Source organism: Astatotilapia calliptera, chromosome 8 (genome assembly GCF_900246225.1).
Source record: "Astatotilapia calliptera chromosome 8, fAstCal1.2, whole genome shotgun sequence".
NCBI classification, from domain to species: Eukaryota; Metazoa; Chordata; class Actinopteri; order Cichliformes; family Cichlidae; genus Astatotilapia; species Astatotilapia calliptera.
The window spans coordinates 13,212,699-13,238,766 of NC_039309.1; the positions used below are offsets into that span (position 1 = coordinate 13,212,699).

General features: G+C 41.1%; 2 protein-coding genes across 2 annotated transcripts in view; one reads left to right on the forward strand and one right to left on the reverse strand.

Moving 5' to 3' along the window:
* Window positions 1-608: 608 nt before the first annotated feature.
* Window positions 609-16,133, reverse strand: LOC113028435 (synaptic vesicle membrane protein VAT-1 homolog). Its single transcript, XM_026178693.1, has 6 exons — window positions 15,467-16,133; window positions 9,897-10,104; window positions 5,665-5,835; window positions 5,438-5,527; window positions 2,870-3,108; window positions 609-1,073 (listed from the first exon to the last, which is right to left on the reverse strand). Exons 1-6 carry the CDS (start codon window positions 15,923-15,925, stop codon window positions 891-893), a joined length of 1,350 nt encoding a protein of 449 aa, XP_026034478.1. The 5' UTR covers window positions 15,926-16,133; the 3' UTR covers window positions 609-890.
* Window positions 16,134-19,757: 3,624 nt separating this feature from the next.
* LOC113028436 (rho-related GTP-binding protein RhoN-like) overlaps window positions 19,758-26,068 on the forward strand; it is a 33,987-nt gene continuing 27,676 nt past the window's right edge. Inside the window, exons 1-2 of the mRNA XM_026178695.1 lie at window positions 19,758-20,130; window positions 21,444-21,531. Of these exons, the coding sequence (XP_026034480.1) occupies window positions 20,026-20,130; window positions 21,444-21,531 (193 nt within the window). The 5' untranslated portion in view covers window positions 19,758-20,025. The remainder of the gene's footprint in view (window positions 20,131-21,443; window positions 21,532-26,068) is intronic.

The window sequence follows — 26,068 nt, forward strand, 5'->3', positions numbered from 1 at the left end:
ACGGCTCATGATCCAAAAAATAAATAAATAATAATAATGTCAAACATGAGACAACTTTGTCCCACTAGTGTATTTAAAAAAACAAAAAACAAAAACAAAAAAAACAAAACAACCCAAAGGTCCAAAAATGTTAATGTAAATTTTTGTTAAACCCCTTAAATTTATGCTGCAAGTTTGCACTTCAGTCGAGTGTTGATTGTTTGATTTAAAGTCCACCATGGTGATGTGCAGGAAAAAAAAAAAATAATAATAATAATTTTTTATTAACATCTTGCCCAAATGATCTTAACTGTATATGCAGCTGGACAATCTTTATAATGCACGTTGTGATGTTGGTTCATTGGTGTGCCAATTTTGAAGAGGCGCTGTTGGCAGATTAGATGCTGTGGTAGACACGATTGTAGTCTGAAGGCAGCACAGTCCCATTTAAACACTGGTAAAAGTGCAATTTTCTGTTTTTAAGCAAAGCTCGTCAGTCCTACTTTTCAAAGTGATTAGTCAGTGTTCAGTTTTATAAGCACCAGCCCTGGTATGTTGTTATCACCAGTGTTATGTTAGAGCTGCGATCAAGCTGTTGTCATAGGAAACCAAAAAACAAACAAATGCCGTCGTCTTTTACCAATTGTGAATTTTAACAACAGTCCGTAATCAGAATGCATTTTCTTCAGGTGATGTATCAGAATGCAGTGACATTTTATTTAAAAGTTACAAAGTGTTCCAGACAAAGACACCACAGTATAACCATATTGCACAACAAAAATCCATCAACATTTCCAAAAAAAATACTGACAAAGAATTCATGACATCTTGCTTTTTTCCTTCACCCCGCCTTTTTTTTTTTCCTTAAACAGCAGAGCAAAAAAGGAAACCCTCGAAATAAACACTCTTACTCAATCCTTTTCTGCTTCAACTTCCTCTTCTTTCTTCTCGCTGATGGCAGCATCATTTTTTTCCACATTTTCCCCAGCCTCAGCATTGGACTTTGGCTTCTCTTCCTCCTTCTTGGGTTCAGGAAGAAGGATGACTTTTCCAATATTTTGGCGTTCGTGCATGCGCTTCATGGCTTCAGTCACCTGAGAAGAGACAGGGGAGCAGAGCAGATGTTCACATTGGGCAGTAACTGAGCGCATCAGCCATTTAAATGCAGCCAAAAACTATTTGCGAGTCACTAAAACCCCGATAAACACAATCTGCTGTAAAGTTCCTCTCTGGGCAATAACAAAGTTCTTGTTTGAATGTTTAAGGGATTGGGGGGGGGGGGGGGGGGGGGGGGGAAGAGAGAGAGAGAGTCATACCAACTTGGCCACATATGGCACAACAATGACTTGCAGTTACCTTACAAAAGTCTTATTTTCAGCTAATGGATGCATATTTACACATCAAGCAGACATGGAGCCCCACACACATACACACCACAACATGTATAGGGTGCTTTGCTTCGGCCCTGTTTTGTGTCCACTATTTCTAGAAGGAAACCATCGGCTTTTACAACCATCCGTTTCCCTACATTCATTTCCTGCTTGCTAAATTTGGTACTGGAAACCTAACCTATATATTAGAGAACTGCAGGAAGGAAGTGCAGCTGATGAGTGAAAAGGCAATAAAAAGCAAAAAAAAAAAAACCTGACTGTACATAGCAGCAAAAGACTGATCACTGTGGAAGATCTAAGTCCCCCACTTGATTTGAGCAGCTTTAATTGAAAGGTGAACAAAGTCTGCCCCATGCTGAATTAGCCACTGCCCAGCCAAATAAGTCACAGGCTAATATTTAATTCACCTGCCTTTAGGCTTGATGATGGCGCATGCTTAGACAGCATCATTTGATGAGGCTAATCAAAGTCACATTTATTTCTATCCAGGGTGGCATTCATTTTTTGCCAAGATCTTGATTTGATGAGCAGAGTCTTCGCCAACACATCCCAAAGATTCCCAGTGGGGTGAAATTCTGGACTGTGGTGAAATTGACATGTAATGTTCCCCAAACTGCTCTCTCATTGTCATCTCGGAACACGTCTGTATCATCAAGGGAGAAAAAGATGGGATTGATGGGAAAACCTGGCCATTCAGTGAATTCAAGCACTCAGACAATTTTTATTTTTTTTGAATAACATCACTGAATGCAGACCAGACTAACTGAAGTACCACCAGTTCACAGCACTGACCCTGCAGGCTCATATGGTAGGCACTAAGCATCACTTCATTCACCCATCTTCTTACCCTGACACTGGGGAACAGGGTGAATCAGAATCAGACTACAAACCCTTTCAGTTGTTCCAGTATCCTCATTATGCTCTCTAGCAAACTAAAGCTTCTATCCCTAGCTAGCCTACCTGACTTTTCTTAAGGCTACATGCTTAGTCCCAATCCCTTGTTGTCTTGTGCATGTGGAAGGTGCTCTTATCTTGACTAGCAAACAAAGCTTTCAGGTTGCAATCTCTGATCACAACCATTCAAGATTCTTTGCCTGCACTCCACCCATCCCCACCAACATTTCTTCCTCAAAGATAAAGTTTCACTATTCTTCTAGATATTAATATTGTTTTGGGCCATTATCCATTACCCATCTAAAACTGGAGCAATGCCTTTTACACAACCCAAGGATTTGTCTAAAACCCGACCCTGATTCTTTAAGAAATGAGAAGCTGCGTATGGCATCACTGATGAATAAATAACTTCCTACCAGCTGAAATGCATCAATGACTACGATAATTATCCAGAGGAAGGCTCTTACCCATTCGAGAGCAAGATAAATGTCAATGTATACTTCAATATGCAGTAAAGTAAATACAGAAGCAGTTCCAACAAGCATCTTCAAAAACAAGGAATTGTTTTATTTATTTTTTTACACTGCAAACCCGATCAGACTTACCTCCTCAAAGTGATAGCTGGAGTCAATGCGGGGCTTGATCTTTCCCTGCTTGTAGAGCTCAAGCAGCGTAGACATAGTCCTGCCGAAGAGCTGCTCATCAGTGATGTATCCCAGGTGGAAGCCGCTGACAGCTTTGTTGGACTGCATCAGTTTCATGGTGTTCAGAGAGAGCTGGTTATACCAGGTCTTTGCCATGGCCAGCAGGTTCTTCCTCTGGCCCGTCACACAATTGGCTGCACCTGCAATGTCAAACAGTGATTAAGGGAACATTGAAAAAAGGCAGAAAAACCCCCAAACTTCACAATAATCGTCTCACTACCTTATCACAACCTCCTTTAACTTTACTGCGTTGCAAATAAATGTTTGAGCATCAACTCTGATTTCAATTCAGTTTTATTTATGCAAGGCCAAATCACAACATCAGTCACCTCAAGGTGCTTTATATTGTAAGGTAGACCCTACAATAATACATACAGAGAAAAACCCAACAATCATATGACCCCCTGTGAGCAAGCACTTTGGCGACAGTGGGAAGGAAAATCTCCCTTTTAACAGGAAGAAACCTCCGGCAGAACCGGGCTCAGGGAGGGGCGGGGCCATCTGCTGCAACTGGTTGAGGTGAGAGAAGGAAGACAGGACAAAAAAAAAAAATGCTTTGGAAGAGAGACAGCGATTAATAGCACGTATGACTCAATGCAGAGAGGTCTATTAACACATAGTGAGTGAGAAAGGTGACTGAAGAAGAACTATTCAATGCATCATGGGAATCCCCCACCAGCCTACATCTATTGCAGCATAACTAAGTGAGGATTCAGGGTCACCTGGTCCAGCCCTAACTATATGCTTTAGCAAAAAGGAAAGTTTTAAGCCTAATCTTAAAAGTAGAGATAGTGTCTGTCTCTCGAATCGAAACTGGAAGCTGGTTCCACAGATGAGCGGCCTGAAAACTGAAGGCTCTGGCTCCCATTCTACTTTTAAATACTCTAGGAAAAACAAGCAAGCCTGCAGTGCGAGAGTGAAGCGCGCTAATTGGGTGATCTGGTACCAGGTCATTAAGATAAGATGGGGCCTGATTATTTAAGACCTTGTATGTGAGGAGCAGGATTTTGAATTTAATTCTGGATTTAACAGGAAGCCAATGAAGGGAAGCCAGTACAGGAGAAATGGAATTCTTGAATTCTTCTTGTAAATTGCATGAGACAGACTCGCCATTAATCACGTGCATGATGTCAGTGGAGAAGATGCATCAGGGCCAAACTACCCCACAAGAGAAGGTAAACAGTTTAATGCCCCATGTCTTTGTGAGTTTGAACCCAGCTTCATTTTGTCCCCAGTTTGGTCATATCTCGAAAATATGTCAAAGCCAAGGTTTTCAGTTCAGTTTAATTAAAACAAATCTTAAAGTCATTATTTAAAACTGTTATCAGGTTATAATTTTCTATGCTTTCAGATGGGTCAACTAACACTGAAGCATGCTAAGTACAGGGAATTCTGCTGTGCAAAGCTACCGACTTGCTTAACAACAGTGGTGAATCAGCACAGACTTGCTTTGAAAACATGGTCAGATGAGAGCATTTTAACCTAGGACTGTAATCCCAAATCCTGAACCTCTGATGTTCCATTCATAAGGAGAAAAGCGGCACATCGACCTTTCAAGATTGAGCCATTTATTCCGGCAGTTAGAGGAGCAGATTACACGTGCAAAACATCCTCATGTTTTCACAACTGGACTCACCCCACGCCTACGGTGTCTGCTACCTTAATTAATGTTTACATCTGCCGAGCATCAACTCAGAGCTGGCTCCAAACCTGTTGATCCATGTCAGAGAAGCCACAGGTGTGGCTGCATTTTAGACTACTACCAACAAGGCTGTTCACCTCAATTTTATTTATACTGCACTAATTCACAAGAGGCACCGTTTATAATTTAAGGAAAGTGCAATATTAGAGAGAAAACCCCAACAATCAGATGATCTCCAATCAGGAGGCACTTGGCAACAGTGAGGAGGAAGAATTCTTTTTTTTTTTTTAAAAAAAAAGAAAAGACCTCCAGCATAACCTGGCTCAGGAAGGACATGCAAGACTCCCTTTAAGATATTAGCTTCACTGGCTCCCTATTAAATCTGAAATTTATTTAGAGTCCTGTATGATCATGCCCCATCATACTGCATCTTAAAGTTCTTTTAGAGAGACGATCCATTGCCTTTTAGCACTGTATCGAAGAGCAACAGTTTCCATCTTCCTGCTTTTGAAGCTGCTGCATGTTATGGAACTTGGATACAGCTTTAGCCTTGAACAGCTCGGTATTCATTGCATAAAAAGGGAAAGAAAAAAAAATGAGGCCGACATTACAATGACAGCGTGTGTAGGAGGAAAACAAATTATACACTCATTTAAAATAAAATGCTACTTCGCCAATCTAATCAGGTCTCATTTTAAAAATAAATAAATTTAAAACACCATGACAGGTTAAATAAACCAAGTGAAATAAAGCTTTAGTAGAAACACCAAAGATCCCCCCCCCCCAAAGGATGTCTACACAATGCATTTTTTGTTTGTGCGTCTTACCAAAGACTATAATCATGCCCAGGGGCTTCAACAAACTATAGCCTTTTTGGGTGTCAGAGCCACCAAGGGGGTCGAGAACGATGTCCACACCTGCAGAGACAGAAATAAAAGGGCAAAGCTTTGTAAATTTCTAGATAACAGAACATGACAATGTTCAACACAACGAAAACATGAGGCAAGGATTTCCATTTGTGCAGTAGTAAAACAAGAGTATTTTTTTTTTTTACCCTTCGGGCTGATTTTGCGGATTTCCTCCACGTAGTCTTTGGTGCGGTAGTCGATGGGGTGAGTTACCCCGCCTTGGGTAATAGTCTCATGTTTGGAAGCCGATGCCGTGCCAAAAACAGTCACATCCTGCACAGTTTGACACAGCTGGGTAGCAGCAATACCCACACCACCTACAGATGTGCAGACAGCAGCAAAGACCGGCATGAGAACAGGAGGAGCAGGTGTTTCACTTTCAGCAAAAGAGGTTATGTGCGATCTCTCTCTGAACCACTCAGCAATTTTCTCAAACATTCAAACTATGCTTGCTTTGAATGTTGAGTTAGTACTCAACCGGGCTCCTAGTAAATACATTTTAAGGGGAAATTTAAATGACGATACTGTTGTTACCAAGCAACTGTAGTGAGCTTTTACAAATCTAATGACTAATGATTGAGACAAAACACTTTACAAGATATCAACTTTGCCCATCTGAATTTGTGTAATCAGTTAATATTTGCATTTGATAAAAAGATAAAGCATGAGAAGACCGGTAGATTCCATTCTTCACATGTGGAAAGTTCTGCATCTGTTGTTTAACTCGTTTTGACCTTTTACACGTTTTGGCTTAAACGTCCTGTATGCGCTGTAAATAAAATGCTAAGTGGTTAAGAGCCAGACCGTACATCAATATGTAGGTGTTGTTTCTACAGCAGCATAAGTAATGCTGCTCCAGGACCATGACTGCAGCTGATAAATGATGTCATGGCTTTGCAATCTAAGGGTAAAGGTCACGAATGGGAGACATTTGTCTTTCTAACACCTGTTTAATGTTTTGTCCATTTTGACTCGAATTATTATGTTGTCCTTAAAACTAACCACACACACACACACACACACACACAAGAAAGAAAAAAGTTACACTTCAAAAATTACAGACCGTCTCACACAGGACACCAGAGTCTCCTGGGTGTCTGTTTTGCATTAGGCCCTCTCATTCATCACAACCTTTTCCAGGCCTTGATCCTCTTCATAAGACTTCTCTCTACCAGAAGAGCTTTGAACAAATGTTGAATGGAGCTTCAGAGTCTGAAGTCAAAGCACAAGTGCTTTAAATAGTCATTCTTTTAAATGGTCAGGAGGGAGCGGTACTCGAAAATCTCAGTACAGTCTCACTCCTTGCAGCCAGAGATGTGACCTTAATGTTAACTTGTGCACCATTTTGGGCCTAAAAATCATAGTGACATTGTAGGATCAAGGAATAAAGGCCTACAGACCAAGCCACAACAATAGGTCAAGAGTAGGAATGGGAATCAAGACCCGATAGCTCAATTCCTTTTAATTATTCCGTTGTATTCTACTCTATTGCCTGTCAATTACGCTCATCGGTTCTGCTTCCACTTGTGCTAAAATCAGTTGATTTCAGTTCGTAGAGGAGGAAAATAGTGACGCAGTCTGCAGCGTGGATATAACTTTAATTTTTTACTGCACAGTGAAACGACTGTATTATGCTATTATGACAACAACTTCAGCACAATGAGAGCATGGTAACGCTAAGCTAGCCAAGAACCCAGAGTGAAGTTGGGTTGACTGGATGCTGACCCCAGCCCAGCAGCCAGACCCTGAACTTCACCAAGCAGTCAGGCTGCAGCGTGCATCTCTACTGGGTCACGTTTCTAAAGTAAAATCACTGCTTTAGTTAAAAAGCATTTCCCAAGTGGTTGCTAGACGTTGATGAAGTTAATGGGAAAATTATTATTTAAACCCCAGTTGCACAGGCCTACAGACTGGTCAGTGACCCCTCAGACTGGTTTTCAACCAGTTGGGAAATGCATTTTTCCCCTAGTAACTGGTGATTGAATCACATCATACTGAGGACAACTCTTGAGCAAAAAGGTGATGAGAAATGAATAAAAAGGTCTATGGGAAAATTATCCAAGTAAAAATGTTAGTCGAGTTAGTTTCTTATCAAAATATTACCACTGAAGTCACATTTACTTCTTAATTAAATTATGATCCTCATTAGATTTAAATTGGCAATAAATTAATGCTTTAAGGTGGAGTCATCATGTGGAGTCATCACAACACTGATTAGCCAGCGATTGTTTTGGAGCAACATTATTTAAGATTTTGTAGGAAATACACCAGCATGGGCCGGTATTAAATCGGAGCTGGTCAGATTATTACTGCGTCATCGCCTCACCTTTTCCCCCTAATGTCCTCTCGCTCTCCACATCACACCCAATTCCACGGAGAGCGTAATTTAGAGATGCGACTTAGGCTACGTCCACACGTACCCGGGTATTTTTGAAAACGCAGATTTTTCTATGCGTTTGCACCTTTCGTCCACACGTAAACGGCGTGTTTGGTCACTGAAAACGAAGATTTTTAAAAACTCCGTCCAGGGTGGATATTTTTGAAAACTCCGTTTTTGCATTTAGGTGTGGACTAGAAAAAAAACGGAGAAAACGCAGCGTCAAAGGTGTGCGCATTTTTTGACGTCACACTGTGCGCCACGTTATCGTTTCGGTGAAATGAATTTCTACAATACTGTTACTTCTACTCTGCAGTGTTTAAATGCTTACATATACACACAGTTACTGTCCCTCCACACATGGTTCTGCTTCTATGCCCCAGCTTTGTTTACTTTTTCCCCACCGAGGCTTCTAGACTTCTGATTGGCCAACATTTCTGCACGGTTAGGAATATATCGCCACCTGCTGCTTTGGCATGTTCATAGCAGCGTTTTCCTTCATTTCTGCCTTTACGTGTGGATGGGATTATTTTTTAAAACGAAAACGGAAAATCTCCGTTTTCAAAAATACCCGTGTACGTAGCCTTAGAGGGTGGAAACCTCAGAAGACAGGTGAACAAAAGGCGACATAGAAAGCAGTGCTTTCTGATCTCTGTGGCCCATTTCCACTTAACAGTGAAAGGCTTTTGAAGATGATGACCGCCTGGGCCTGCAGGTTCACCAGTAATCCTTTCTGCCCTCATGATTCACACAGGTCAGCTGACACCCATTCACCCACTCAACAGTGATGAGCAGCCTTTGAGAGGGAGGATGCAGAGGAGCAGAAGAGCAACTGAGCATCACAGTAACTGTCCTCTATTCTTCGACTCAGTGTAGGGGGATCAAACACGCAGATATTTGTGCTGCTGTGACAACACAACGTAAAATCTTTGAATTCAAACTGAATAAAGTGCAAAGCTAAACACACACACACTTCCTCAATTCTCTCAGCTCTAACTGGATTATACCACATGCTCATAACTATCACAGCTATATTATATGCTGTGCAGCTGTTTCACAAGTTCAAGATATTTTCAGTAACAATGTGAAAAATGTCATCACAGCCTCATAGCTGAAGGTGTCAACTGCACATGCACTGCAAACTTTTAGTTTTCCTAATAAGAGTGTGGTGATCTCTATTTGATCAAAGGCAGAAGTGAAATGTCACACTAGCTGACCCTATAACTGTGACATACAGCTAAGAAAGGCCTTGGTTTATAACTCCTGGACATGCACACTCATTACAGATGGTTTTGTGTAAGAAATTTGCATTTGAGAAGTGTTGCCCAAGCAACCATTTGTGATAATAATCCAGTTTTGCATGAAGATGTTTTGACATAACACACCTCTTCACTGCTGATTTTAAGTCTTTTAACTGATAATCCTTGAGCACAGAAATGCAGCTGCATTCAAAGAGCTGATTAGCAGGAGGGAGCGTGCTGTGCGACTCTTTACACGTTACCCAGGAGACTGACAGAAGGTTTGTTACACCTTCTAATTAACTGATAACGAGAGTAGTCTTGTCACACAACATTGGGGATGCCACTGAGCTAGTCTGAGGAGATCCTTCATTATCTATTCGTCAAACTAATTTTCACACTAAGGCTATGCGTACGATTATAAAAATAATCAATTAACTGAGTAATGATTTGATGTAACAAACAAAAACTGGGTCATTTGATAATTTTAGGATACACATCAAAACAGTGTTTATCATCTTACACCAGGGTGCAACCGCTGTTTCAGCTCCTCGCCACGTAATGTGCAATTTATACTTCTGCACTGTGTGGACTCTATGGTGTCGCCTACACGAGTGGACGTCACTATTCTCAGCATTTATACTCATTTATAGAGCCTCTGTTGCTGTGCAATCTCACATGTGAGAAACGAAGAAGAATAAAAACAAGAACTCCTCACTAATTTTATTTGGAAATTATTTTCAGGCGTCTCCACGAGTCTTACCTGCTGCCATGTGTATAAGAACGCTTTTGCCCGGCCTAAGATTGGCCATCTCAAACAGCATCATGTAGGCGGTCATGTAGTTAATAGTTAAAGCAGCACCTTCCTCAAAACTCATCTCCTCGGGCATAAGGAAGGTGCGGTCAGCGCTCACGACAGCTACTTCCTGCCACATGCCGCTGCGGGCCAATGCGATGACACGATCGCCAACCTGAGGGAAGGAAAGAGGGGGACAGGGAGAAGGTGTTGTGAAGTCAAACTAAAACACAGACGTTCACAGCTGTGGAATGATGCATTTCTTCATATCAACTTAATACGGGAAGCTTAAAAGTTTGATTTAACAAAATTATAAATCAGTAAACACAAATTACACCTGATGCTAATCTGAAAGTAAAAAACAAAAGTGGGGAAGTTAAATTAGTGCTTTTTAAACTTTCCTGTCATTCAGCTTAGTTTCACTCTGATTAGTTTTCCTCCTGTGGTCATCTATGCCCCACTTTCAGCAGCTCAGTGCCCCACATTTTGAAACCTGGCGTTCTATTGATCTTTGTAGAAAGTACAAAACAACTGCATATTTCCACTGTGGGGGAAGAAACCTCAGACTAATATCTCAAAGGCTGAACAATAACAGGCAAAGTCTGTAGAACCAAAAGTAGGGAAACTGAGCGCCTGTAACTTGAATAGGCATCGTTTCTAAAAAGATAAACGGTGAAAAGAATCGCATTTGCTCCATTTCTCATACAGTGCTGTGCAAAAATCTTCAGCCACCCTTTATTTCTTTACATTTTTGCTCTCAAGGACTTTATTATTTTGTGGTCTCGAGCAATAGTTCTCCAGGGTTTCTGGAGGTCTTTCCATGTTTTTCTTTGGACATTGGGTTTTTTCCCCTCCAGTTCTAACGGGAAAAAAACCCCCAAGTCAGTCTTGTGATTATTAGAGATTTATATTTCATGCATTCTTTCCAAAATACATTCTCACTACATTGTCTTTGAGTCCACAAACTTCTGTGCCTCAGTGAAACTCACAGCACCCTCTCAAACAAACTAAAACCATTAAACAAGACGACATTTTAACATTCATTCTCTGGTAATGGGGACATCAGATATGGGGGCTTATGGGAAATGCCGTTCATGTTTAACAGCCTTCCCAAATTCAAAGAGTCATATGACCAATGTTACGAAAAGTTCCAAAAATGTGAGGGGTGCAGGAAAGCAGCCTGATCTGATCATGAATGCTGCAGTTTCCTGCTAAAACAGCTTCAAGAGCTGAGTCACACCCACTTCCTGCTGCACACAGCCCATGACAATAGACAGATGACACACACAAATATTTACACTCGCAAACACAGTAAACACACACACACACACACACACGGTATGCGTGTGTGCCCCAATTTTTGGCGAGTTATTGTAAAAGCCTCAACTTCCACCTCAGATGACACGCTCGATTTCTCAACCCCTGCACTTGTGAAACATTAAAAACTTGCAGGATCAACTCAAAAATTCATAATAGCCTGTTTTTCCCCTTTCTTAAAGAAGGGCTGAGTTCATTTCTTGGAAGGTTGACATAAAGTGAAGTCACTGCAGAGACTACAGAGTGCAAATAGGACAGTGAAAACCTGCTGCTCATTTGAGTCAGTCGTGACAAAAACTAGCGCCACGCCTGGTTTTCTGCAGCTCATTTTAGTGCATCGAAATCTGTCTTTGCCACTAAAGCATCTCAGTAGCCGAGAGAAAGAGCAGATCTTCATCCATAATTCAGAGTCGTGTGAAAACAAAAGCACATCCTCTTAATTCTAAACTTTTCATAACAGGGGAGAAGCAAACCCAACCCCACTGGAACCAAAGCTAGCAGCTGTAGCTTGACAGTCATTTGCTGTATGACTTTCAGTCATCACAGCATTTCAGTCAGGTTGCAGTCTGAACTTTGACTTTGTCATTGTAAAACCTCGACTCTTTTCCTCTTTCAGACAGTTTGTTGCAGATTTGCTGCCAGTCTTGAGATCGTCATGTTGCATGACTCGATTTGGGCCAAGCTTTTACTCTCAGACAGGTAGCTTCACATTCGACTAGAATATTTTGGTATACAGAAAAATTTGTGGTCACCTAAATGACTGCAAGCAACAAGCCCAAATTATCACCTCTACCACCATGCTTGACAGTTGTATGAGGTGTTTATGGTGATATGCTGTGATTGTTGGTCACCAAATGTGTCGCTGTATATTACACCCAACCTTGGTCTTGTCTGTACAAAAGGCATTATCCCAGAAGTCTTTGCAAATCTCAGCTGTGCTGAACAAGCCACACTTGCTCAGTCTTTTTCATAATTATACTGTCATCAAGTTTAACAATTACCATGCTAACTGAGGCTGGTAGAGTCTGAGATGCATCCCACTCCCAGTTTCTCCAAGCAACGGTAAAGCGTGACCTTGGTGAGTTTGCTGGGACCTCCACTTTTGAGAAGAATTGTGGCATTGTGCTAACATGCACCTGAATGCTCAGACCAGCAAATTGCCAAAGACCGTTTTTGTATACTTTTAAACATGCAGAGCTCAGTTAATGAAGTGAATGTGATTAGCAGCACCTGGCTGCTGCTGAGCCTGTAATTCTATGGAAGCAGTAAAGGTGTAGCTAGTTTTTCAAACGACTGCATACCATTCTGACCGTTTGTGCATTTTACAGCAGCCAATCATACAGATTGTTTTGTTTTTACATTCAAGACTAACACATGCTCTAAACCAAAAATCTGCAAAATCTACTTGAAAATGGAAAATGTGTGCCTTACACTAAGAAAGTTTAGCGAAATGGTTCCCAACTCCCTCCAGTATTTACGTAATTAAATGTTTATAGTATAGCATGTAAATACTCCTAGGACAGATTAAATGCCTTGGAAAAGAAAATGCAGTTAAGTGCATCGATAGCTTAACATTTGCACCACATGCACCAGACCAGAAAGCATGCGCTGTGCTGACCTAAACACATCATCGCTTCGCACATCAAGTCAATTAAAGACCATATTTGTCAAACAGGTGGCATCTTGCATCCTTTCTCAGGCAGTCAGCTGGAACGCTGGAACAAAAACTGCTGCTCCCATCTTCCTGAAATAGCAGTAAAGGTGTGGGCTACAATCGTATATATTGTGCTTTTATTTTAGCATCACTAACAAATGGAAACTGGAAAGACAAGAGAAGCTGCATAACAAATCTAAACAGTCTTCTTATGAAACAGCCACACCCTGAAGCGCTCTCATCTGGAGCCTCGCTCCAGCCTCTCAGTATCAGTCTCTGAAAACACTCTGGCATCCCTAAATGTTATTGTCTGCACTGCAGTCCCACCCACATCCTTACACTAACCTTAACCAACTATCTCACATGTTAACCTTTAAATTCCTGTTGGGATTTCTCACTGCTTCCTGCACTGCTGCGGCTGGTGCTTTGTGGTGTCTTGTGTTTTGATGCTTCCTTCCAAAAAGGAAGTGTTGGAATGAATATGATCCACAAAAATGGAGGGAATGGAAAGAGAGGAGGAGAGCAGTAAATGGTGAAGAAGAAGGGGGAGAAAGAGGAGGAGGAGGGAAATTCCATGCTGACACTTCAGGATTGGGAGGACTTTCAGTGATTCTTAGAAAATACACATAATGAAGCCATCATGCAATTAACTGCATGGATAAAGAAAGAAAAGCTGGATCTGGTGGAAGAATATTCAAGTCCTTTGCAAACAAACAGAAGTAACCTCACTGTTAGGCCTTCTCTAGTTCACACACACTCCTATCTTAACATCTTATTCAAATGAGGATGATACAGAATACAGATGCGCCCCAGATACAGAAACAATAATGAAAGTGGATTTTACATAATCAAGGTCCCTTTGCAATATTGCGCTGCTAATTTACAGGGATGAGTTCCAAATTGTTTAAACCACTAGAATAGATTTCATCCAAGTTTATGATTACCTTTCATTGGCAGTGTCGTGTTTTTTGTGCACTGCTAAACAATCAAGTCAAACACACAGCAGTAAATCTGCACCTGAGCCAGATACATGCAAGACTGAAGATTAAAAACGTGTGCAGAGCTGCCTTTTCTGTCACACAGCAGGTATCGGGACCCTAATGATAGAATCAATAAGGCATCTGACCTTTAAACAGACTGGATAGTGGTGCTGGAATCCATAGAAACCTAATCTACCATCTTACTTTGTGTTCAAAGAGCCTGCAAATGCAGTGATCATTCTTGTTAGACAAGAATCTGAGCTATGAGACCTCCCTGTATGACACAAGCTTTATGACTCCAACATGATGTCAGTACATAACAAGCATAAACTGGGGCACCGATTTACTGTGCAAAACTCCCAGAAAGGTCTCATTTTCCTTCGACTCATGCAGATCTTAAAACAAGCAGTTTCTTTGTTTCTGATGTCAACATTAAAATTTTTTTTTAAAGGTTAAGATCAACATTCATCCACAACTGCTGCCTGGAAGTCATCCATTGCCAAGACTTGCATACAAACCAAATAATGCACCTACTGAACCCAGTAGGCTGGCTAAATAGTGCCCTTGGTCATGTGTGAGTGTTTTCCACCTTCCATTAGTGCACACAGAACATAAGAAACTCTTGTTAGATGGGGGGGAAAAAAAACAAAAAAAACAAAAAAACAAAACCCTTCCTCTTTTAATTTCTGTGCAAACAAATCTGAACCAACAAGTGAAAAGTTACAGAACTTCTGCAAAAGGCATTAGCATATAAATCCATGAAGGTTACTTGCGATGAGTCACTTAGACGTTATCTTACACATACCACTGTAAAACCAAACGCAGTGCATAAAAGCAATGACCTTCGGCCACTGAAAGAGCTTTGTTACTTGAGTATGTGTTTAAACTGTGCCATAATGTAGCTGTGAGGCGCATGCAAGGTTCAAAGAGGCTAAAATCAGCAGCTCTCTAAATATAATCGAGTATAATTGCCAACATCAGGTGTTACAGCCTACGAGTTTCCATTAGTTTCAAGAATTTAAAAGGAGGCACACACTCACTTGGTTTAGAAATGCGCCTTTTCATCAGAGAAGAAAATACACGTAGCTTCTTTTGTGCAGGGGAAAAAATGTTAAAAACGCGTCAAGGCCAGACTGTCACTCAAACACCGTCAGTTTTCTTAAGTGTCACACTTTCTAGCAGCTGCTCAAACGAACACACTACGATTAAGGTTGTTTATTGAAATGTCGCTGCTTGAGTGCCAAAGACGAGTCTGTGGTACACAGAAAGGAAACAGCCAGTCCAAACTCACGTCAGCTAGAAATCTGATTGTGCCTTCTGAGATTTGAGAGGAACTAAAATTAACAGCTATTAAAAGAGATTTCAGTTCACGGTTTTCACTAAAGAAACGTGGAAAGTGATGACAGCAGCGCTCTGGGTTGGCGTTTGGAAAAGATTACACGCGTCACGCACTGGCAAGAAATGCAGAAAAATTAAAGGCTCGGATACTTTGCTTGGCAGCTACGGAGCCGCTGATCTGACGCTCTTTCATGACCACAGTAGAATTTTGTGGGTGTGGGGAAAGCATTTAGCAGGCCTTTACTCACTTTCCTGTCATTCACATCCTCCCCGACCGCTTCAATGACCCCGGAGCCCTCCATTCCCATCGTGACGGGCGGGGAAGGCAGCAGCTCGTACAGCCCCTGCCTGGCCAGCAGCTCGGCGAAGTTCAGCCCGCATGCCTTGACGCGCACCAGGACCTCTCCTGCCTTCAGCTTCGGCTTGGCCATCGTCTTCACCTGCAGCTTGACTTTGTCGTAGCCCCCATGTCCCGTGAGTACCAGAGCGCGGAAGGAGAGCGGCTTCTCCTCAGCGGCTGGTGCTGCAGCTGGTGGTTCTGCTACAGCTGCTGGTGGTGGTTCTGCTACAGCTGCTGGTGGTTCTGCTGCAGGGCTGCTGCTGCCTGACTCCTGCTGAGGTGCATCCGAAGCAGCTGAGGGAGGCTCATCAGGCTTTTTCTCCTGCTCAGGCTGTTGCTGCTGAGTTGGACCCTCTTCGCTAGACATGATAACCACGTTCTAAGTGCGCTTTTAAAGCTTTTCAGTTTGACAGTTGCGCCTGTTTGAGCGTTTCTTTCCAAACACTCCAAGAACGTTTAGTGCAAATTTTCTAGTATAAAAATGTGAAATAAGAGGGTGTTTCCTGCAGAGTCGAGTCCTCAGTAAGATGTGCGCGGTTTCCTGTGTATGCGCCTAGATCAACAAGTGCCCAGAGTCAAGAGCGGCGTATTTTATACAAGTTCCCAGAGTGATTTTCACAATAAAATACGGATGCCAATTTACCAAAACGTTTCTTTTCTTTTCTGTTCTTTCTCATTTTTGATGTGGCAGCTAAAATTGAATTCACCAATCCCGCAAGATTTAGATGAGTTTGTTTCAGGTTGTGCAGGTTAAAAAAAGAAGAAAAATTATGGCACCCATGAAGACCTGTCGAGAACTGATTTTAAAAAGTCTAAAAAAAAACCAACTTCCTCAGGCAATGCATTCATGTCCAATATTTTTCAGGGGATGAAAATGCTGAACACGAAGATTTTCCGACTAAGTAACATAAAAATAAACAATTCATTTCTAATAATATCCGCGTTTTCCTGCATGAGGACTTTAAACACACAAGCATAACAACATTGGATCTACACAACACTTTTTCGGGTACTCAGAGGCGTTAATAGACAAAACTGCTGCTCTTTGCATCCACTGAGCTCCACATTTAACCATTTTTATATTTCTAACCCAAAAATTGGCAGAGATAAGTATAAAAGCGATCTTTATAATCATGTTTCTGCAATGTGTCAAATTTCAAATGTGCTAAATATTCGCTGTGGACATGATCATGGGGTGTTTTTTTCTTTTCTTCTCTCTGGAGTTTATTTTTATAGTCCATCATCAAAGTAACTTCCGGTTCACTTCTGCTTCCAGGTGGCTTACTTGACAGAGCTCAAAACGTGACCGATATGTGTCGTTGGCAAAAAGCTCAGAGACAAGAGCCAAAGAGCCGTGGAGAGCGTCAAAGCCCGGACACTGGAGCCCTGGAAAGAGAAGTGGGATTATTAAGATCACATAATAGTCAGGAGTTAATAAATGTGAATAAATTATGTTCTCAAATATAAGTCAAATGTTTTTGCAATACAAATTACTTTTAAAATGATTATTTAGCGGAATTTGAAAGCTATAGGAACCAATATGCCCCGGAAGCTGGTAACATTTGAGGTTATACATGAAAAACAAAAAGCCTTACTGTAGAATAAACATCATTCTAATGTATTTAAAGCCACAGCTCTCCCCTCCACACACACTTTGTGCACACTCACACACTCACACTCCTGTGGTTGGTACAGACAGGAAGTGGGGACATGGTGAGAAAGATAAGAGTTGCCTTTTAAAGGGGCAGAAAAGTCAAACCAAACACTTTGCAATATATGTCTTGATGCCTTCTCAATCATCCAGGAAAGTAAATCTCCAAAAGTTGATTCTGTTCATCTGGACGTAGCGTTTTGTGAGAGAAACGTTTCGTCACTCATCCAAGTGACTTCTTCAGTCTCAGCTGACTGTAGTTTTCCCCAATCTTAATCATTTCTTCCACAAAACGCTACGTCCAGATGAACAGAATCAACTTTTGGAGACTTTGCATTATATATCTATATAGACATAAGGTAGGGTACAGCCTTCATACCATAGACATCCAGTAAAAAAAAAAATCTGGGGCGACTGAGTCAGATTCATTTCACTCAATGGGCCACATACATCCCAGTTTGATCTCCAGTGGGTCAGACAAATAAAAGGCATCAAGTTCAGGGACAAGTTCTTGTTAAAGTATTTTTGAGCAACTTCTTAAGGCAATAGATGAAAACAGATGAGATATCTTGAAGAAAGTGATTAAAATTACAACCCTTAATCTCACTGGGGATGCTGGGATTACAGTTTACAGATTAGGCATAAAACCCTCACATGTACAGTTTCTTTAACAAAACAGTGAAAGTATTTTATCTCAACGCCTCACTATTTACACTCCTGTGCACAAGGTTAATACTGGCATCAGCAGGCTGTGTGTTATAGTGTATTTTGTGAAAAAGCAAAGTACTTAATGACTTCACTGCAGCTTTCACACTGGGTCTTTTCTAGCTGAGAACTCTGGCCTTGTACATAGCCTCACACCACACGACTGGTGCAAATACGATGTTAACTGAAAACACAAAGAACTGTGGTTGCTAACTTTGATGTGAGGGGAAGTAAGCACTCTCAGATGTTCTGTGCTTAGACTTCGGTTTTACACCCCCTCACTGCTTAAAAGCTATTGACTACTATAGTTTAACTGCCTTTTCAGCTTTGCTGAAGCTAAAGTAATCAGTCTCTTCTCCATCTTCCAGCTGCTCCCTTGTCACAGCAGATTATTTGCATCCATCTCATCCTATCTGGAGCATCCTCCTCTGTCACACCAATCCTCTGCATGACCTCTTTCACTAGATCCATGAATCTTCTCTGAGGTCTTTCTCTTTTCCTCCTGCCTGGGATCTCCATGGTCAACATGCTTTGTAAAGTATATCCACCATGTCTCCTCTGCACATGTCCAAACCATCTCAGTTAACAGTTCACTGTTCTGTAGTGAATCCAAAACCCATCATGAGTACCTGCATAAAACAAGTCAGATCCCCATAACAACTTAATGTTTTCATCTTGATGCATGCTCAATCATCCAGGTAAGTTAATGTTTTCTTTCTTTCCCCTGTCGTTCACCTATTGATCATGTTTACATGTCCATTTGATCATTTTTGTGAAGACAGACAAGTTAAAAGAAGAGCTGATGCATATCTTTTTCCTCAAAATCAAATATTAGGATGTTTCCTTGGCAGAGGACGCCCGCTTTAAGTGTCTTTTTACTCTCTTCACATTGTCTTTGCACAAAATAAACTTGTATCTGCTGAGACTATCAAACATACTGTTAATAAATTCAGAACATATGGTTTCCTTTTACATGTCACATTAAACTCTTGACGAGGCAACATTTTTAGTTTTCCAAGGACAATTTGACAGTTTACTTTCTTTCTGATGTTTTAGCAAAAGCAGACAAGCGCACAATGGCTGTGGGATTTAGTAAAATACTGGAAAACAAGCTATTTTTTCTCTTTCTCTTCTCTCTTTTTTGACCAGAAGATGGAGCTAACAGGCTGCAAATGTTCTTTAGAAGTTCTAATGCGCTGAGGCAGATCACACAGATCTTATCCCTGGTAACAAAGTTCAGAATGAAGCTGGCATCTTGTGTTTATATACAAAAGAGCAGATTAGTGATGTGGGGGTGTCACACCAGAATCCTTCTATCAGCAGCAGTGTTAAAAACCTGACTGTCACTAAACTGTGAAGACTTGCAAAGTAAATCTGTAATCATAAAGATAATGATTTTGCTACCATGGAGTATATTCTGTATATTTGTCCTGATTCTGCTCTGTGACTTTATATCAGTAACTCAAAGTGACAGTTCATAAATCTATACAAAGTAGACGTGATTAATCTGGCTTTTTTCATTCAGCAGATATTCAGTTGTTTTGAACAGAGATATATAAACCCACCTGGGTGGATATACGACGCGGGGGGTGGCGCGGTGTCAAGCTGGGCAGAGTCTGTTATAGAAAGACGTGAACAGTTGCAAGTTTTCATTCAAAATAATAGACTGTTAGCCCGGCTGTATTAGCGCAATAACAGCAGCTGCTCGCAGGGTTAAGCTGCTTTTCTAGCATGACGCGGATGGAATACACTGAGCGTTAATGTTGTTTACATGGCCAGCACCACGTAGGCTTTAAATGTGAAAAGCCAAACAGGAATCTGCATTTTAAGGACGTGACTTTGACCGAAAGCGTCAGCTGTGCGCCTCACTTGACTGGAAGAAGCAGTGGAGCGCAGCAGCGCGCAGAGCATGTAGCCGAAACTACACCAGATTGTGGAGTTGAAGTTTTCTTTTGTTTTCTTTTGTTTTTTTCTTTACCCGGAGTGTTTTATTCCATCTGTGGGAAAAAAATAAACATTTAAAGCTGCTCTTCGACATTATTATTTGCTTGGAGCTAAATGACAAGGAGGTAGCGACACAGAAGCACTCAGTGATTTAAACAGGGGAAATCATGGAGAGCAAGGGATTACTTCGCTGTAAGATTGTGGTTGTCGGGGACAGCAAGTGTGGCAAGACGGCTCTCCTTCACGTTTTTGCCAAAGACTCGTACCCAGAGGTAAGGCAGCATTTATTAGAAATAGAAATACGCACAGCAGCCCTGAATGGTGCGACGGCACAGGTGCGTAAAGTCCCCGAAACCACGCGGCAGTGTTTTCACGTAGAGTGAGATCGCTACAAGAAGGCTTGACATTGTGGATCATTGTGGGAACTGATTGATACCTAGTTAAATGTGTGGCCTGTAAACATTTATTATAATGTATTTGTGCCGCCAAAAATATCATGGAAGTTAAAACTCGAAACTGTAAATGGATGTTCTCTTTTTTCTTTTCTTTTTAAAGAAACATTATGGTGTTCTCATTGTGTATTATTTCATCACGTCAGGATTTTACCGGGGTTTGTGTTAAGCCTCATCTAAAGTGATGCAACAGCATCATGTAAATTAATAACATAATTAGAATTCAGTGGCCAGTTATCACTGAATTTTTTTTGCCTACGTGCGCTTTTGCGCACCGTGTCCGTCTGTTGATGTGGGACTTTGCAGGTTTGACCAGAACAACAGAATAACCGCCTGGGAGCTAGATTGTGTGCTGTGAGACGCGAGATATTAAACCCGGGAGTGTGTAATGTTTTATAGTGGTGACCGAAAACCGAATAGAGGCAAAAAGTTCGCACAAGTAATACTTTGTCTCTCAGAAGTAGTACTCTGTCTTCTTTACTTGATTACATAATTTTAATTACACCAATAAGACATCTGAAGTAAGTAAATATATATAAGTAATATATATATATATATATATATATATATATATATATATATAGCTTTTTAAGAACTAGTTTATGACAAAAAACTTACAGATTGTGAATGGATAAACCCCAAAGCATACTTTTTCAGCAAAACTAGAGAGGAATGCCGACTAAACTCACTAACAACAGGAAATGTGTTTAGTGAAGAAGGAAGAACTTGTGTTCCAAAGGAGGAGAATTTTTATGTGATGCAGGAAATGCATTCTGTCAGACTCTTGAACTGTTGGGATTAATCAAACCAAAGCTTTTTGAACTAAAGTTCAGAACTTGCAAATAGGTCAAAGCAAAGCATTGGACTCATCTACTTTCCACACACACACACACACACACACACACACACACACACACACACACACACACACACACACACACACACACACACACACCATCTTTCGCCTCTTGACATTCACAACTGCACTTACCATCCCCACAGCAGCTATTTGAATTAATTAGGAATCTGACTGTTTTGTCATGAAAATCACACCGTCTTTCTTTTTTACAGTGGGCATATCATCTCCTCCAAGCTTTGATCTAATTTTAGCCACCACACGCCTCTCGTTTCAGAATTACGTTCCCACGGTGTTTGAGAATTACACGGCTAGCTTCGAGATTGAGAAGCAGAGGATCGAGCTCAACATGTGGGACACATCAGGTGAGATTCCCAATCATCTCTTTATGTTCTCCTTTCAACTCAAGATTATCACACCAGAGTGATGAAAGGTGTGCCGCATCATCAAGCCGTGATGAGGTTACTGAGCGAGGAGCTCCAGATCGGCAGACAGCTGACTCCTTGGAGTGTTCCGCAACTTCCAGGCTGTGGGCCAAAAACATGAACAACCACAATGTGTCAGGATAATCTGTTGAGAGTACTGACTGTTGTTGTTTTGTTTTTTTTAATTTCAAAATGAATTAATCTAGTCTGGGATGCAGAAACATAACTTGTGTGTATTTATATAACTTCAGTCCTACTTCAGAGCTAATCTGACACTTTCAGCAGCAGCTGAAGTGTTATGTGAGGCCTCTGAACAGCTTGTTATTCAACACATACCTACTCCGAGTAACAACCACAGCTAATCAACACATGAAAATGCAAATTAATTGCCTGCATACATGATTTTGATGAGGATTTTGGCATCTTGACTGAATTCATGCAACATGGCACCAGTTTATTTCAGATAACAAGTGTTCTCTGTCCACTTGTAGCGCTGAGAGCTTGCGAAGCTGTTGCACAAACTCTTAAATGTGTTCACTGAACATTTTTTGATTTACAAAGTCATTATATCTTTTCAAGACTTCACTTTGGAGAGATGATCAGACGGAGGGCCTCTATGGGTCTCCAGATGTGCATTAACTCTCCCATTTTAGCCTTTAGACCCCTTCATGTTTCATTTCTACTTACAAAACTCCCCAAAACTTGTTCTCACACAGCGTGAGAGCAGCTTTACTGCAAAGTGCTCCATTAACCTCCACCCGTGCAGACAGGGAGACCAGCTAGGCAAGCTGGAGATTAAGAGCTGCTGCAGCTGCCGAGGCTGCTTTGCGGTGGGTGAGGCCGCTTTGCGGTGTTTAAACAACACCCTGCGAAATTACCGGCTGGCTCACGCACACACCTTTCCCTCACTAAAACACTTAAACAGTAATTTACTCCGCCTCGGAAAGAAATGCAATTCACCTTTTTGTGCGAAGCAGGTGCCGTTCAGAATTGTTGTGTCACATTATTGGAATCTGAGCGGACATGACGCTCCCAGTTGTGAATGAGTTTATGAGGTGTGAGGTAAAAGAAGGGCCAGCTTCTGTCAAAAAACTCCATAAACATGTATAAGACAATAAAATCTGCTTACTTGTGCTACTGTGAAAGAAAAAGAGGAATTCGATTGTAATGTGCATCACTTTAGGAGGGTTTACAGAAGGATTTACTCAAGTCAGAGGGATTTTTCTTTATATACGGGCACCCCAAAATGTTGCATGTCTAACTGAAAGGGATTTAAAAAGCAATACTATCTGATTTTATTAGAATTTTTTATACAAAACTATATTATAACTAATAAATGGTACTAGAAGCTATAAAAAGAAGCCAATTCTGCAAGCACCAGTGGTTACAATATTAGTTTTGTGTGCTCATTAGATGCCTTGATAAGAATCAGACGAGAGAACATTTATTATACAAAGACATGGCCCCATATTGAGCAGCAGTGGTTAACGGGAGCTGATCCAACTCTGACCTTAGGTGGCTTCTTCCAGCTCTCTTTAAGTGAGGAGGAGACATGTGTGCTGCCTTGCAGCATCCCTGCCAGCTATTCTGGGTTTGTGTCAGGAGACAGGTGCATCGGCAACTACATCAGTAACACCACAATTCCCTCTGGTACCTGCTGTGTTTTACTAATAGCTGAACGGGGGGTTACAGTCACCTGGTGTGCTTACATGGAACTTTCTGTATATACACTGCTGCAATACCCTTGACTTTTAAACTTGCTCCTGCTTACTTTATGCAATCACAGATTTATGTGATTTGATAAAGAACATGCTTTAGCTGATATGTGTGTTTGTGACATGTGGCATGGCAGTGTGTGCAGTTTGTTTAACCGCAGGTGAACTGACTCAATGAAATTGAAGTTCTGGATGAAACACTAAATATAAAAAAAAACCCAATCCCAAGCTTCAGAGCACCAGAGGTTTCAAATATATAAGAGCAAAAACTCATCACACATTTTAAGCTATGAAGCTTGAACTCCAGTGTGGATGACAGGGGAGAAGATAAGAAGAGAAGGATCATGTTGAGTTGTTGTAGAGGCTCACAGATAGGAGAGTGTATTAGGCAAGGTGCCAGAAGCGGTCTCTGAGCTGCCCGCTTATTGTGCAGAAACAAACAGTGGATTTAATTAATCAGGCACTTGCTGTGTGACCGAACACTTGCCCCCTGTCTCTTTCATTCTTCATCTTGCCACACAACCCACCTCCTGCTTCCCTCTGCTACATCCAAACATGCTTGTAGTTTAAACTCCCTTCCTTGTAGGTTAAACTCTTTTTTTCCCCCTGCCAATTTAAACTTTACCCTGAATTTATTGCCCACTGGCTCCTTACACTTCCTCAGTCTTTCAGTCATTGTCATGTTGCTCTGTTTCTGTCTTCAGTCATGTGGCGCTGCAGGTGAGACCAAGTTGAGATCAAGCTCAGATAAATGGCAATGGCATTCCTGTAAAAAAAGAGACCCTTTCTAAATGGTTCTGCACCATTTCTATCAAAACAAGGCTGGAGATGGTATGCCATCACAAAACTAAATCAATGAAAAAGAAGTGCATTGAGTGTATTGTAGTTAAAATACACTATACCTTCTATGTCTCCTCATCATGACACAGAGACTCATTCACTGTCCTGTAGTCCTGTTGGCTGGATTTTTGCAACTCATTATCATAAAGATGTTGAAAAAGAATCTCCAGTTAATCCAAAACGGTGCAATGAGACTTCCATTGGCCACGCATTAAATAAATAACACTGACTATTTTCGTCTGGGCCTCCAAACTCCGCAGATTGAGCCCCATCATATCTTAATGATGGCATAGTATTATATTATCCCAACAGAGCACTTTGCTCGCTGACTGCAGACTTACTTGTGGTTTCTAGAATTTCTAAAAGCAGATTTCAGCTCCTGTGGAACCACCTCAAGAGACAGACACCCTATCTACGTTTAGGATCAGAATAAAACATACTCTTTGATAAGGCTTATAGCTGGGGCTTGATCAGGTGACCAGGATCCATCTATTAGTTATGCTGCTTTAGGCTCAGACTGCTGCGGGACTTCATGCAATACACTCAGCACTTCCTCTCCACTCACCTCTTGGTACTCCCCATATATCTCATTAAATTCTTGTCTTATTTCTTCCTTAGTCTGTGTTTTATCCTGTCTCCCTTTGTTCTTTCAAACTCCTCACCCCCCACCACCTCCTAAAACCAGTTGAGGCTGATGGCTGCCTCTCCCTGACTCTCATTCTGCCGGAGGACTCTTCCTGTTAAGAGGGAGTTTTTCCTTCCCACCATTCCAAAGTGATTGCTCATATGGGTGATCAATTTATTGTTTGTGCTTTATGCCTAATACTGTAGGATCTTTACCTTACATTAATGGCTTGGATTGACTGTTTTTGTGAATGTGATTTATAAATAAACCTGTTTTGAACTGGTTTGGATACTTTAGTATTTACCTAACCAATCAACAGTGACTCCCAGAGCAATGCTGTCTGGTTTATGCAACATGGGATGAATGCAAAGTTAATCACTGGTTTTAGTACAAGATGATGATAGACTGGATCTGATTTCGAATCACTGATGTGGTTGATTCATTCAGAGGTCTTGAATGAAGATATTCCCCCCCCCCCCCCCCCAAAATCTCTAACTTTCAATGGTTTAATCAGTATTTGCATATACAGAGATCAGCCTTGAGGTTAAATAAATAACACTGACTATGTTTGTCACAATGCAATTCAAGACTGGGCCTCCAAACTCGGCATATTGATCCTCTACATAAAAAACTTAATTCACAGAGGCCCCCACACATTACAGATATTACCTAAAGGTATAAGTGTACCCCCAAAGATGGATCGGAGATGTTTTTGTTAGCAGCAGGCGTGGCTACCCAATATGAGGTAGGCATTTTTAATGCTTTGGGTGAATGGTATGGGCTTTTATTCTAATTCATCTTCATAAAAAGCCTCTGCAATGTTTAATGGACAATGAATCCCATGGAGTCATCAGATCACAATAAAAAAAAATTAAAAAAACAACTAGAAAATAAAAGTAGTCTAAAATTGCAAGCATTATTGATTATGATGACACAGCAGTTGTGTAGCAAGAACTTGTTACTCTTCAAATAAAAAACAAATAAAAGTGCTTAAAAATCTGATCCCAGCTGACCTAATTTTGTCATAACAGTTTATATGTCTAGATTTGCCCTTCTCTGCAGTATTCTCCTCCTCTCTTTAATTTCATCAATTCTTCCTAATATCCCCTCAGGCTGCCAGCCTCCCACCCGGCTCCTTCTCTGTCTCTGTCTCCAACAAGTCAAGGTCAGGAGTCCCACTGTATTGGGGCAGTGCCCTCTCAGCACTCTTGCTCTTGATTAGCTTACCTTGCGTTTTCTTTGTCTGTCTCTCTATCCATCTTTATCTCTTCCTCACTTTTCACTCACTCCTTTTCTC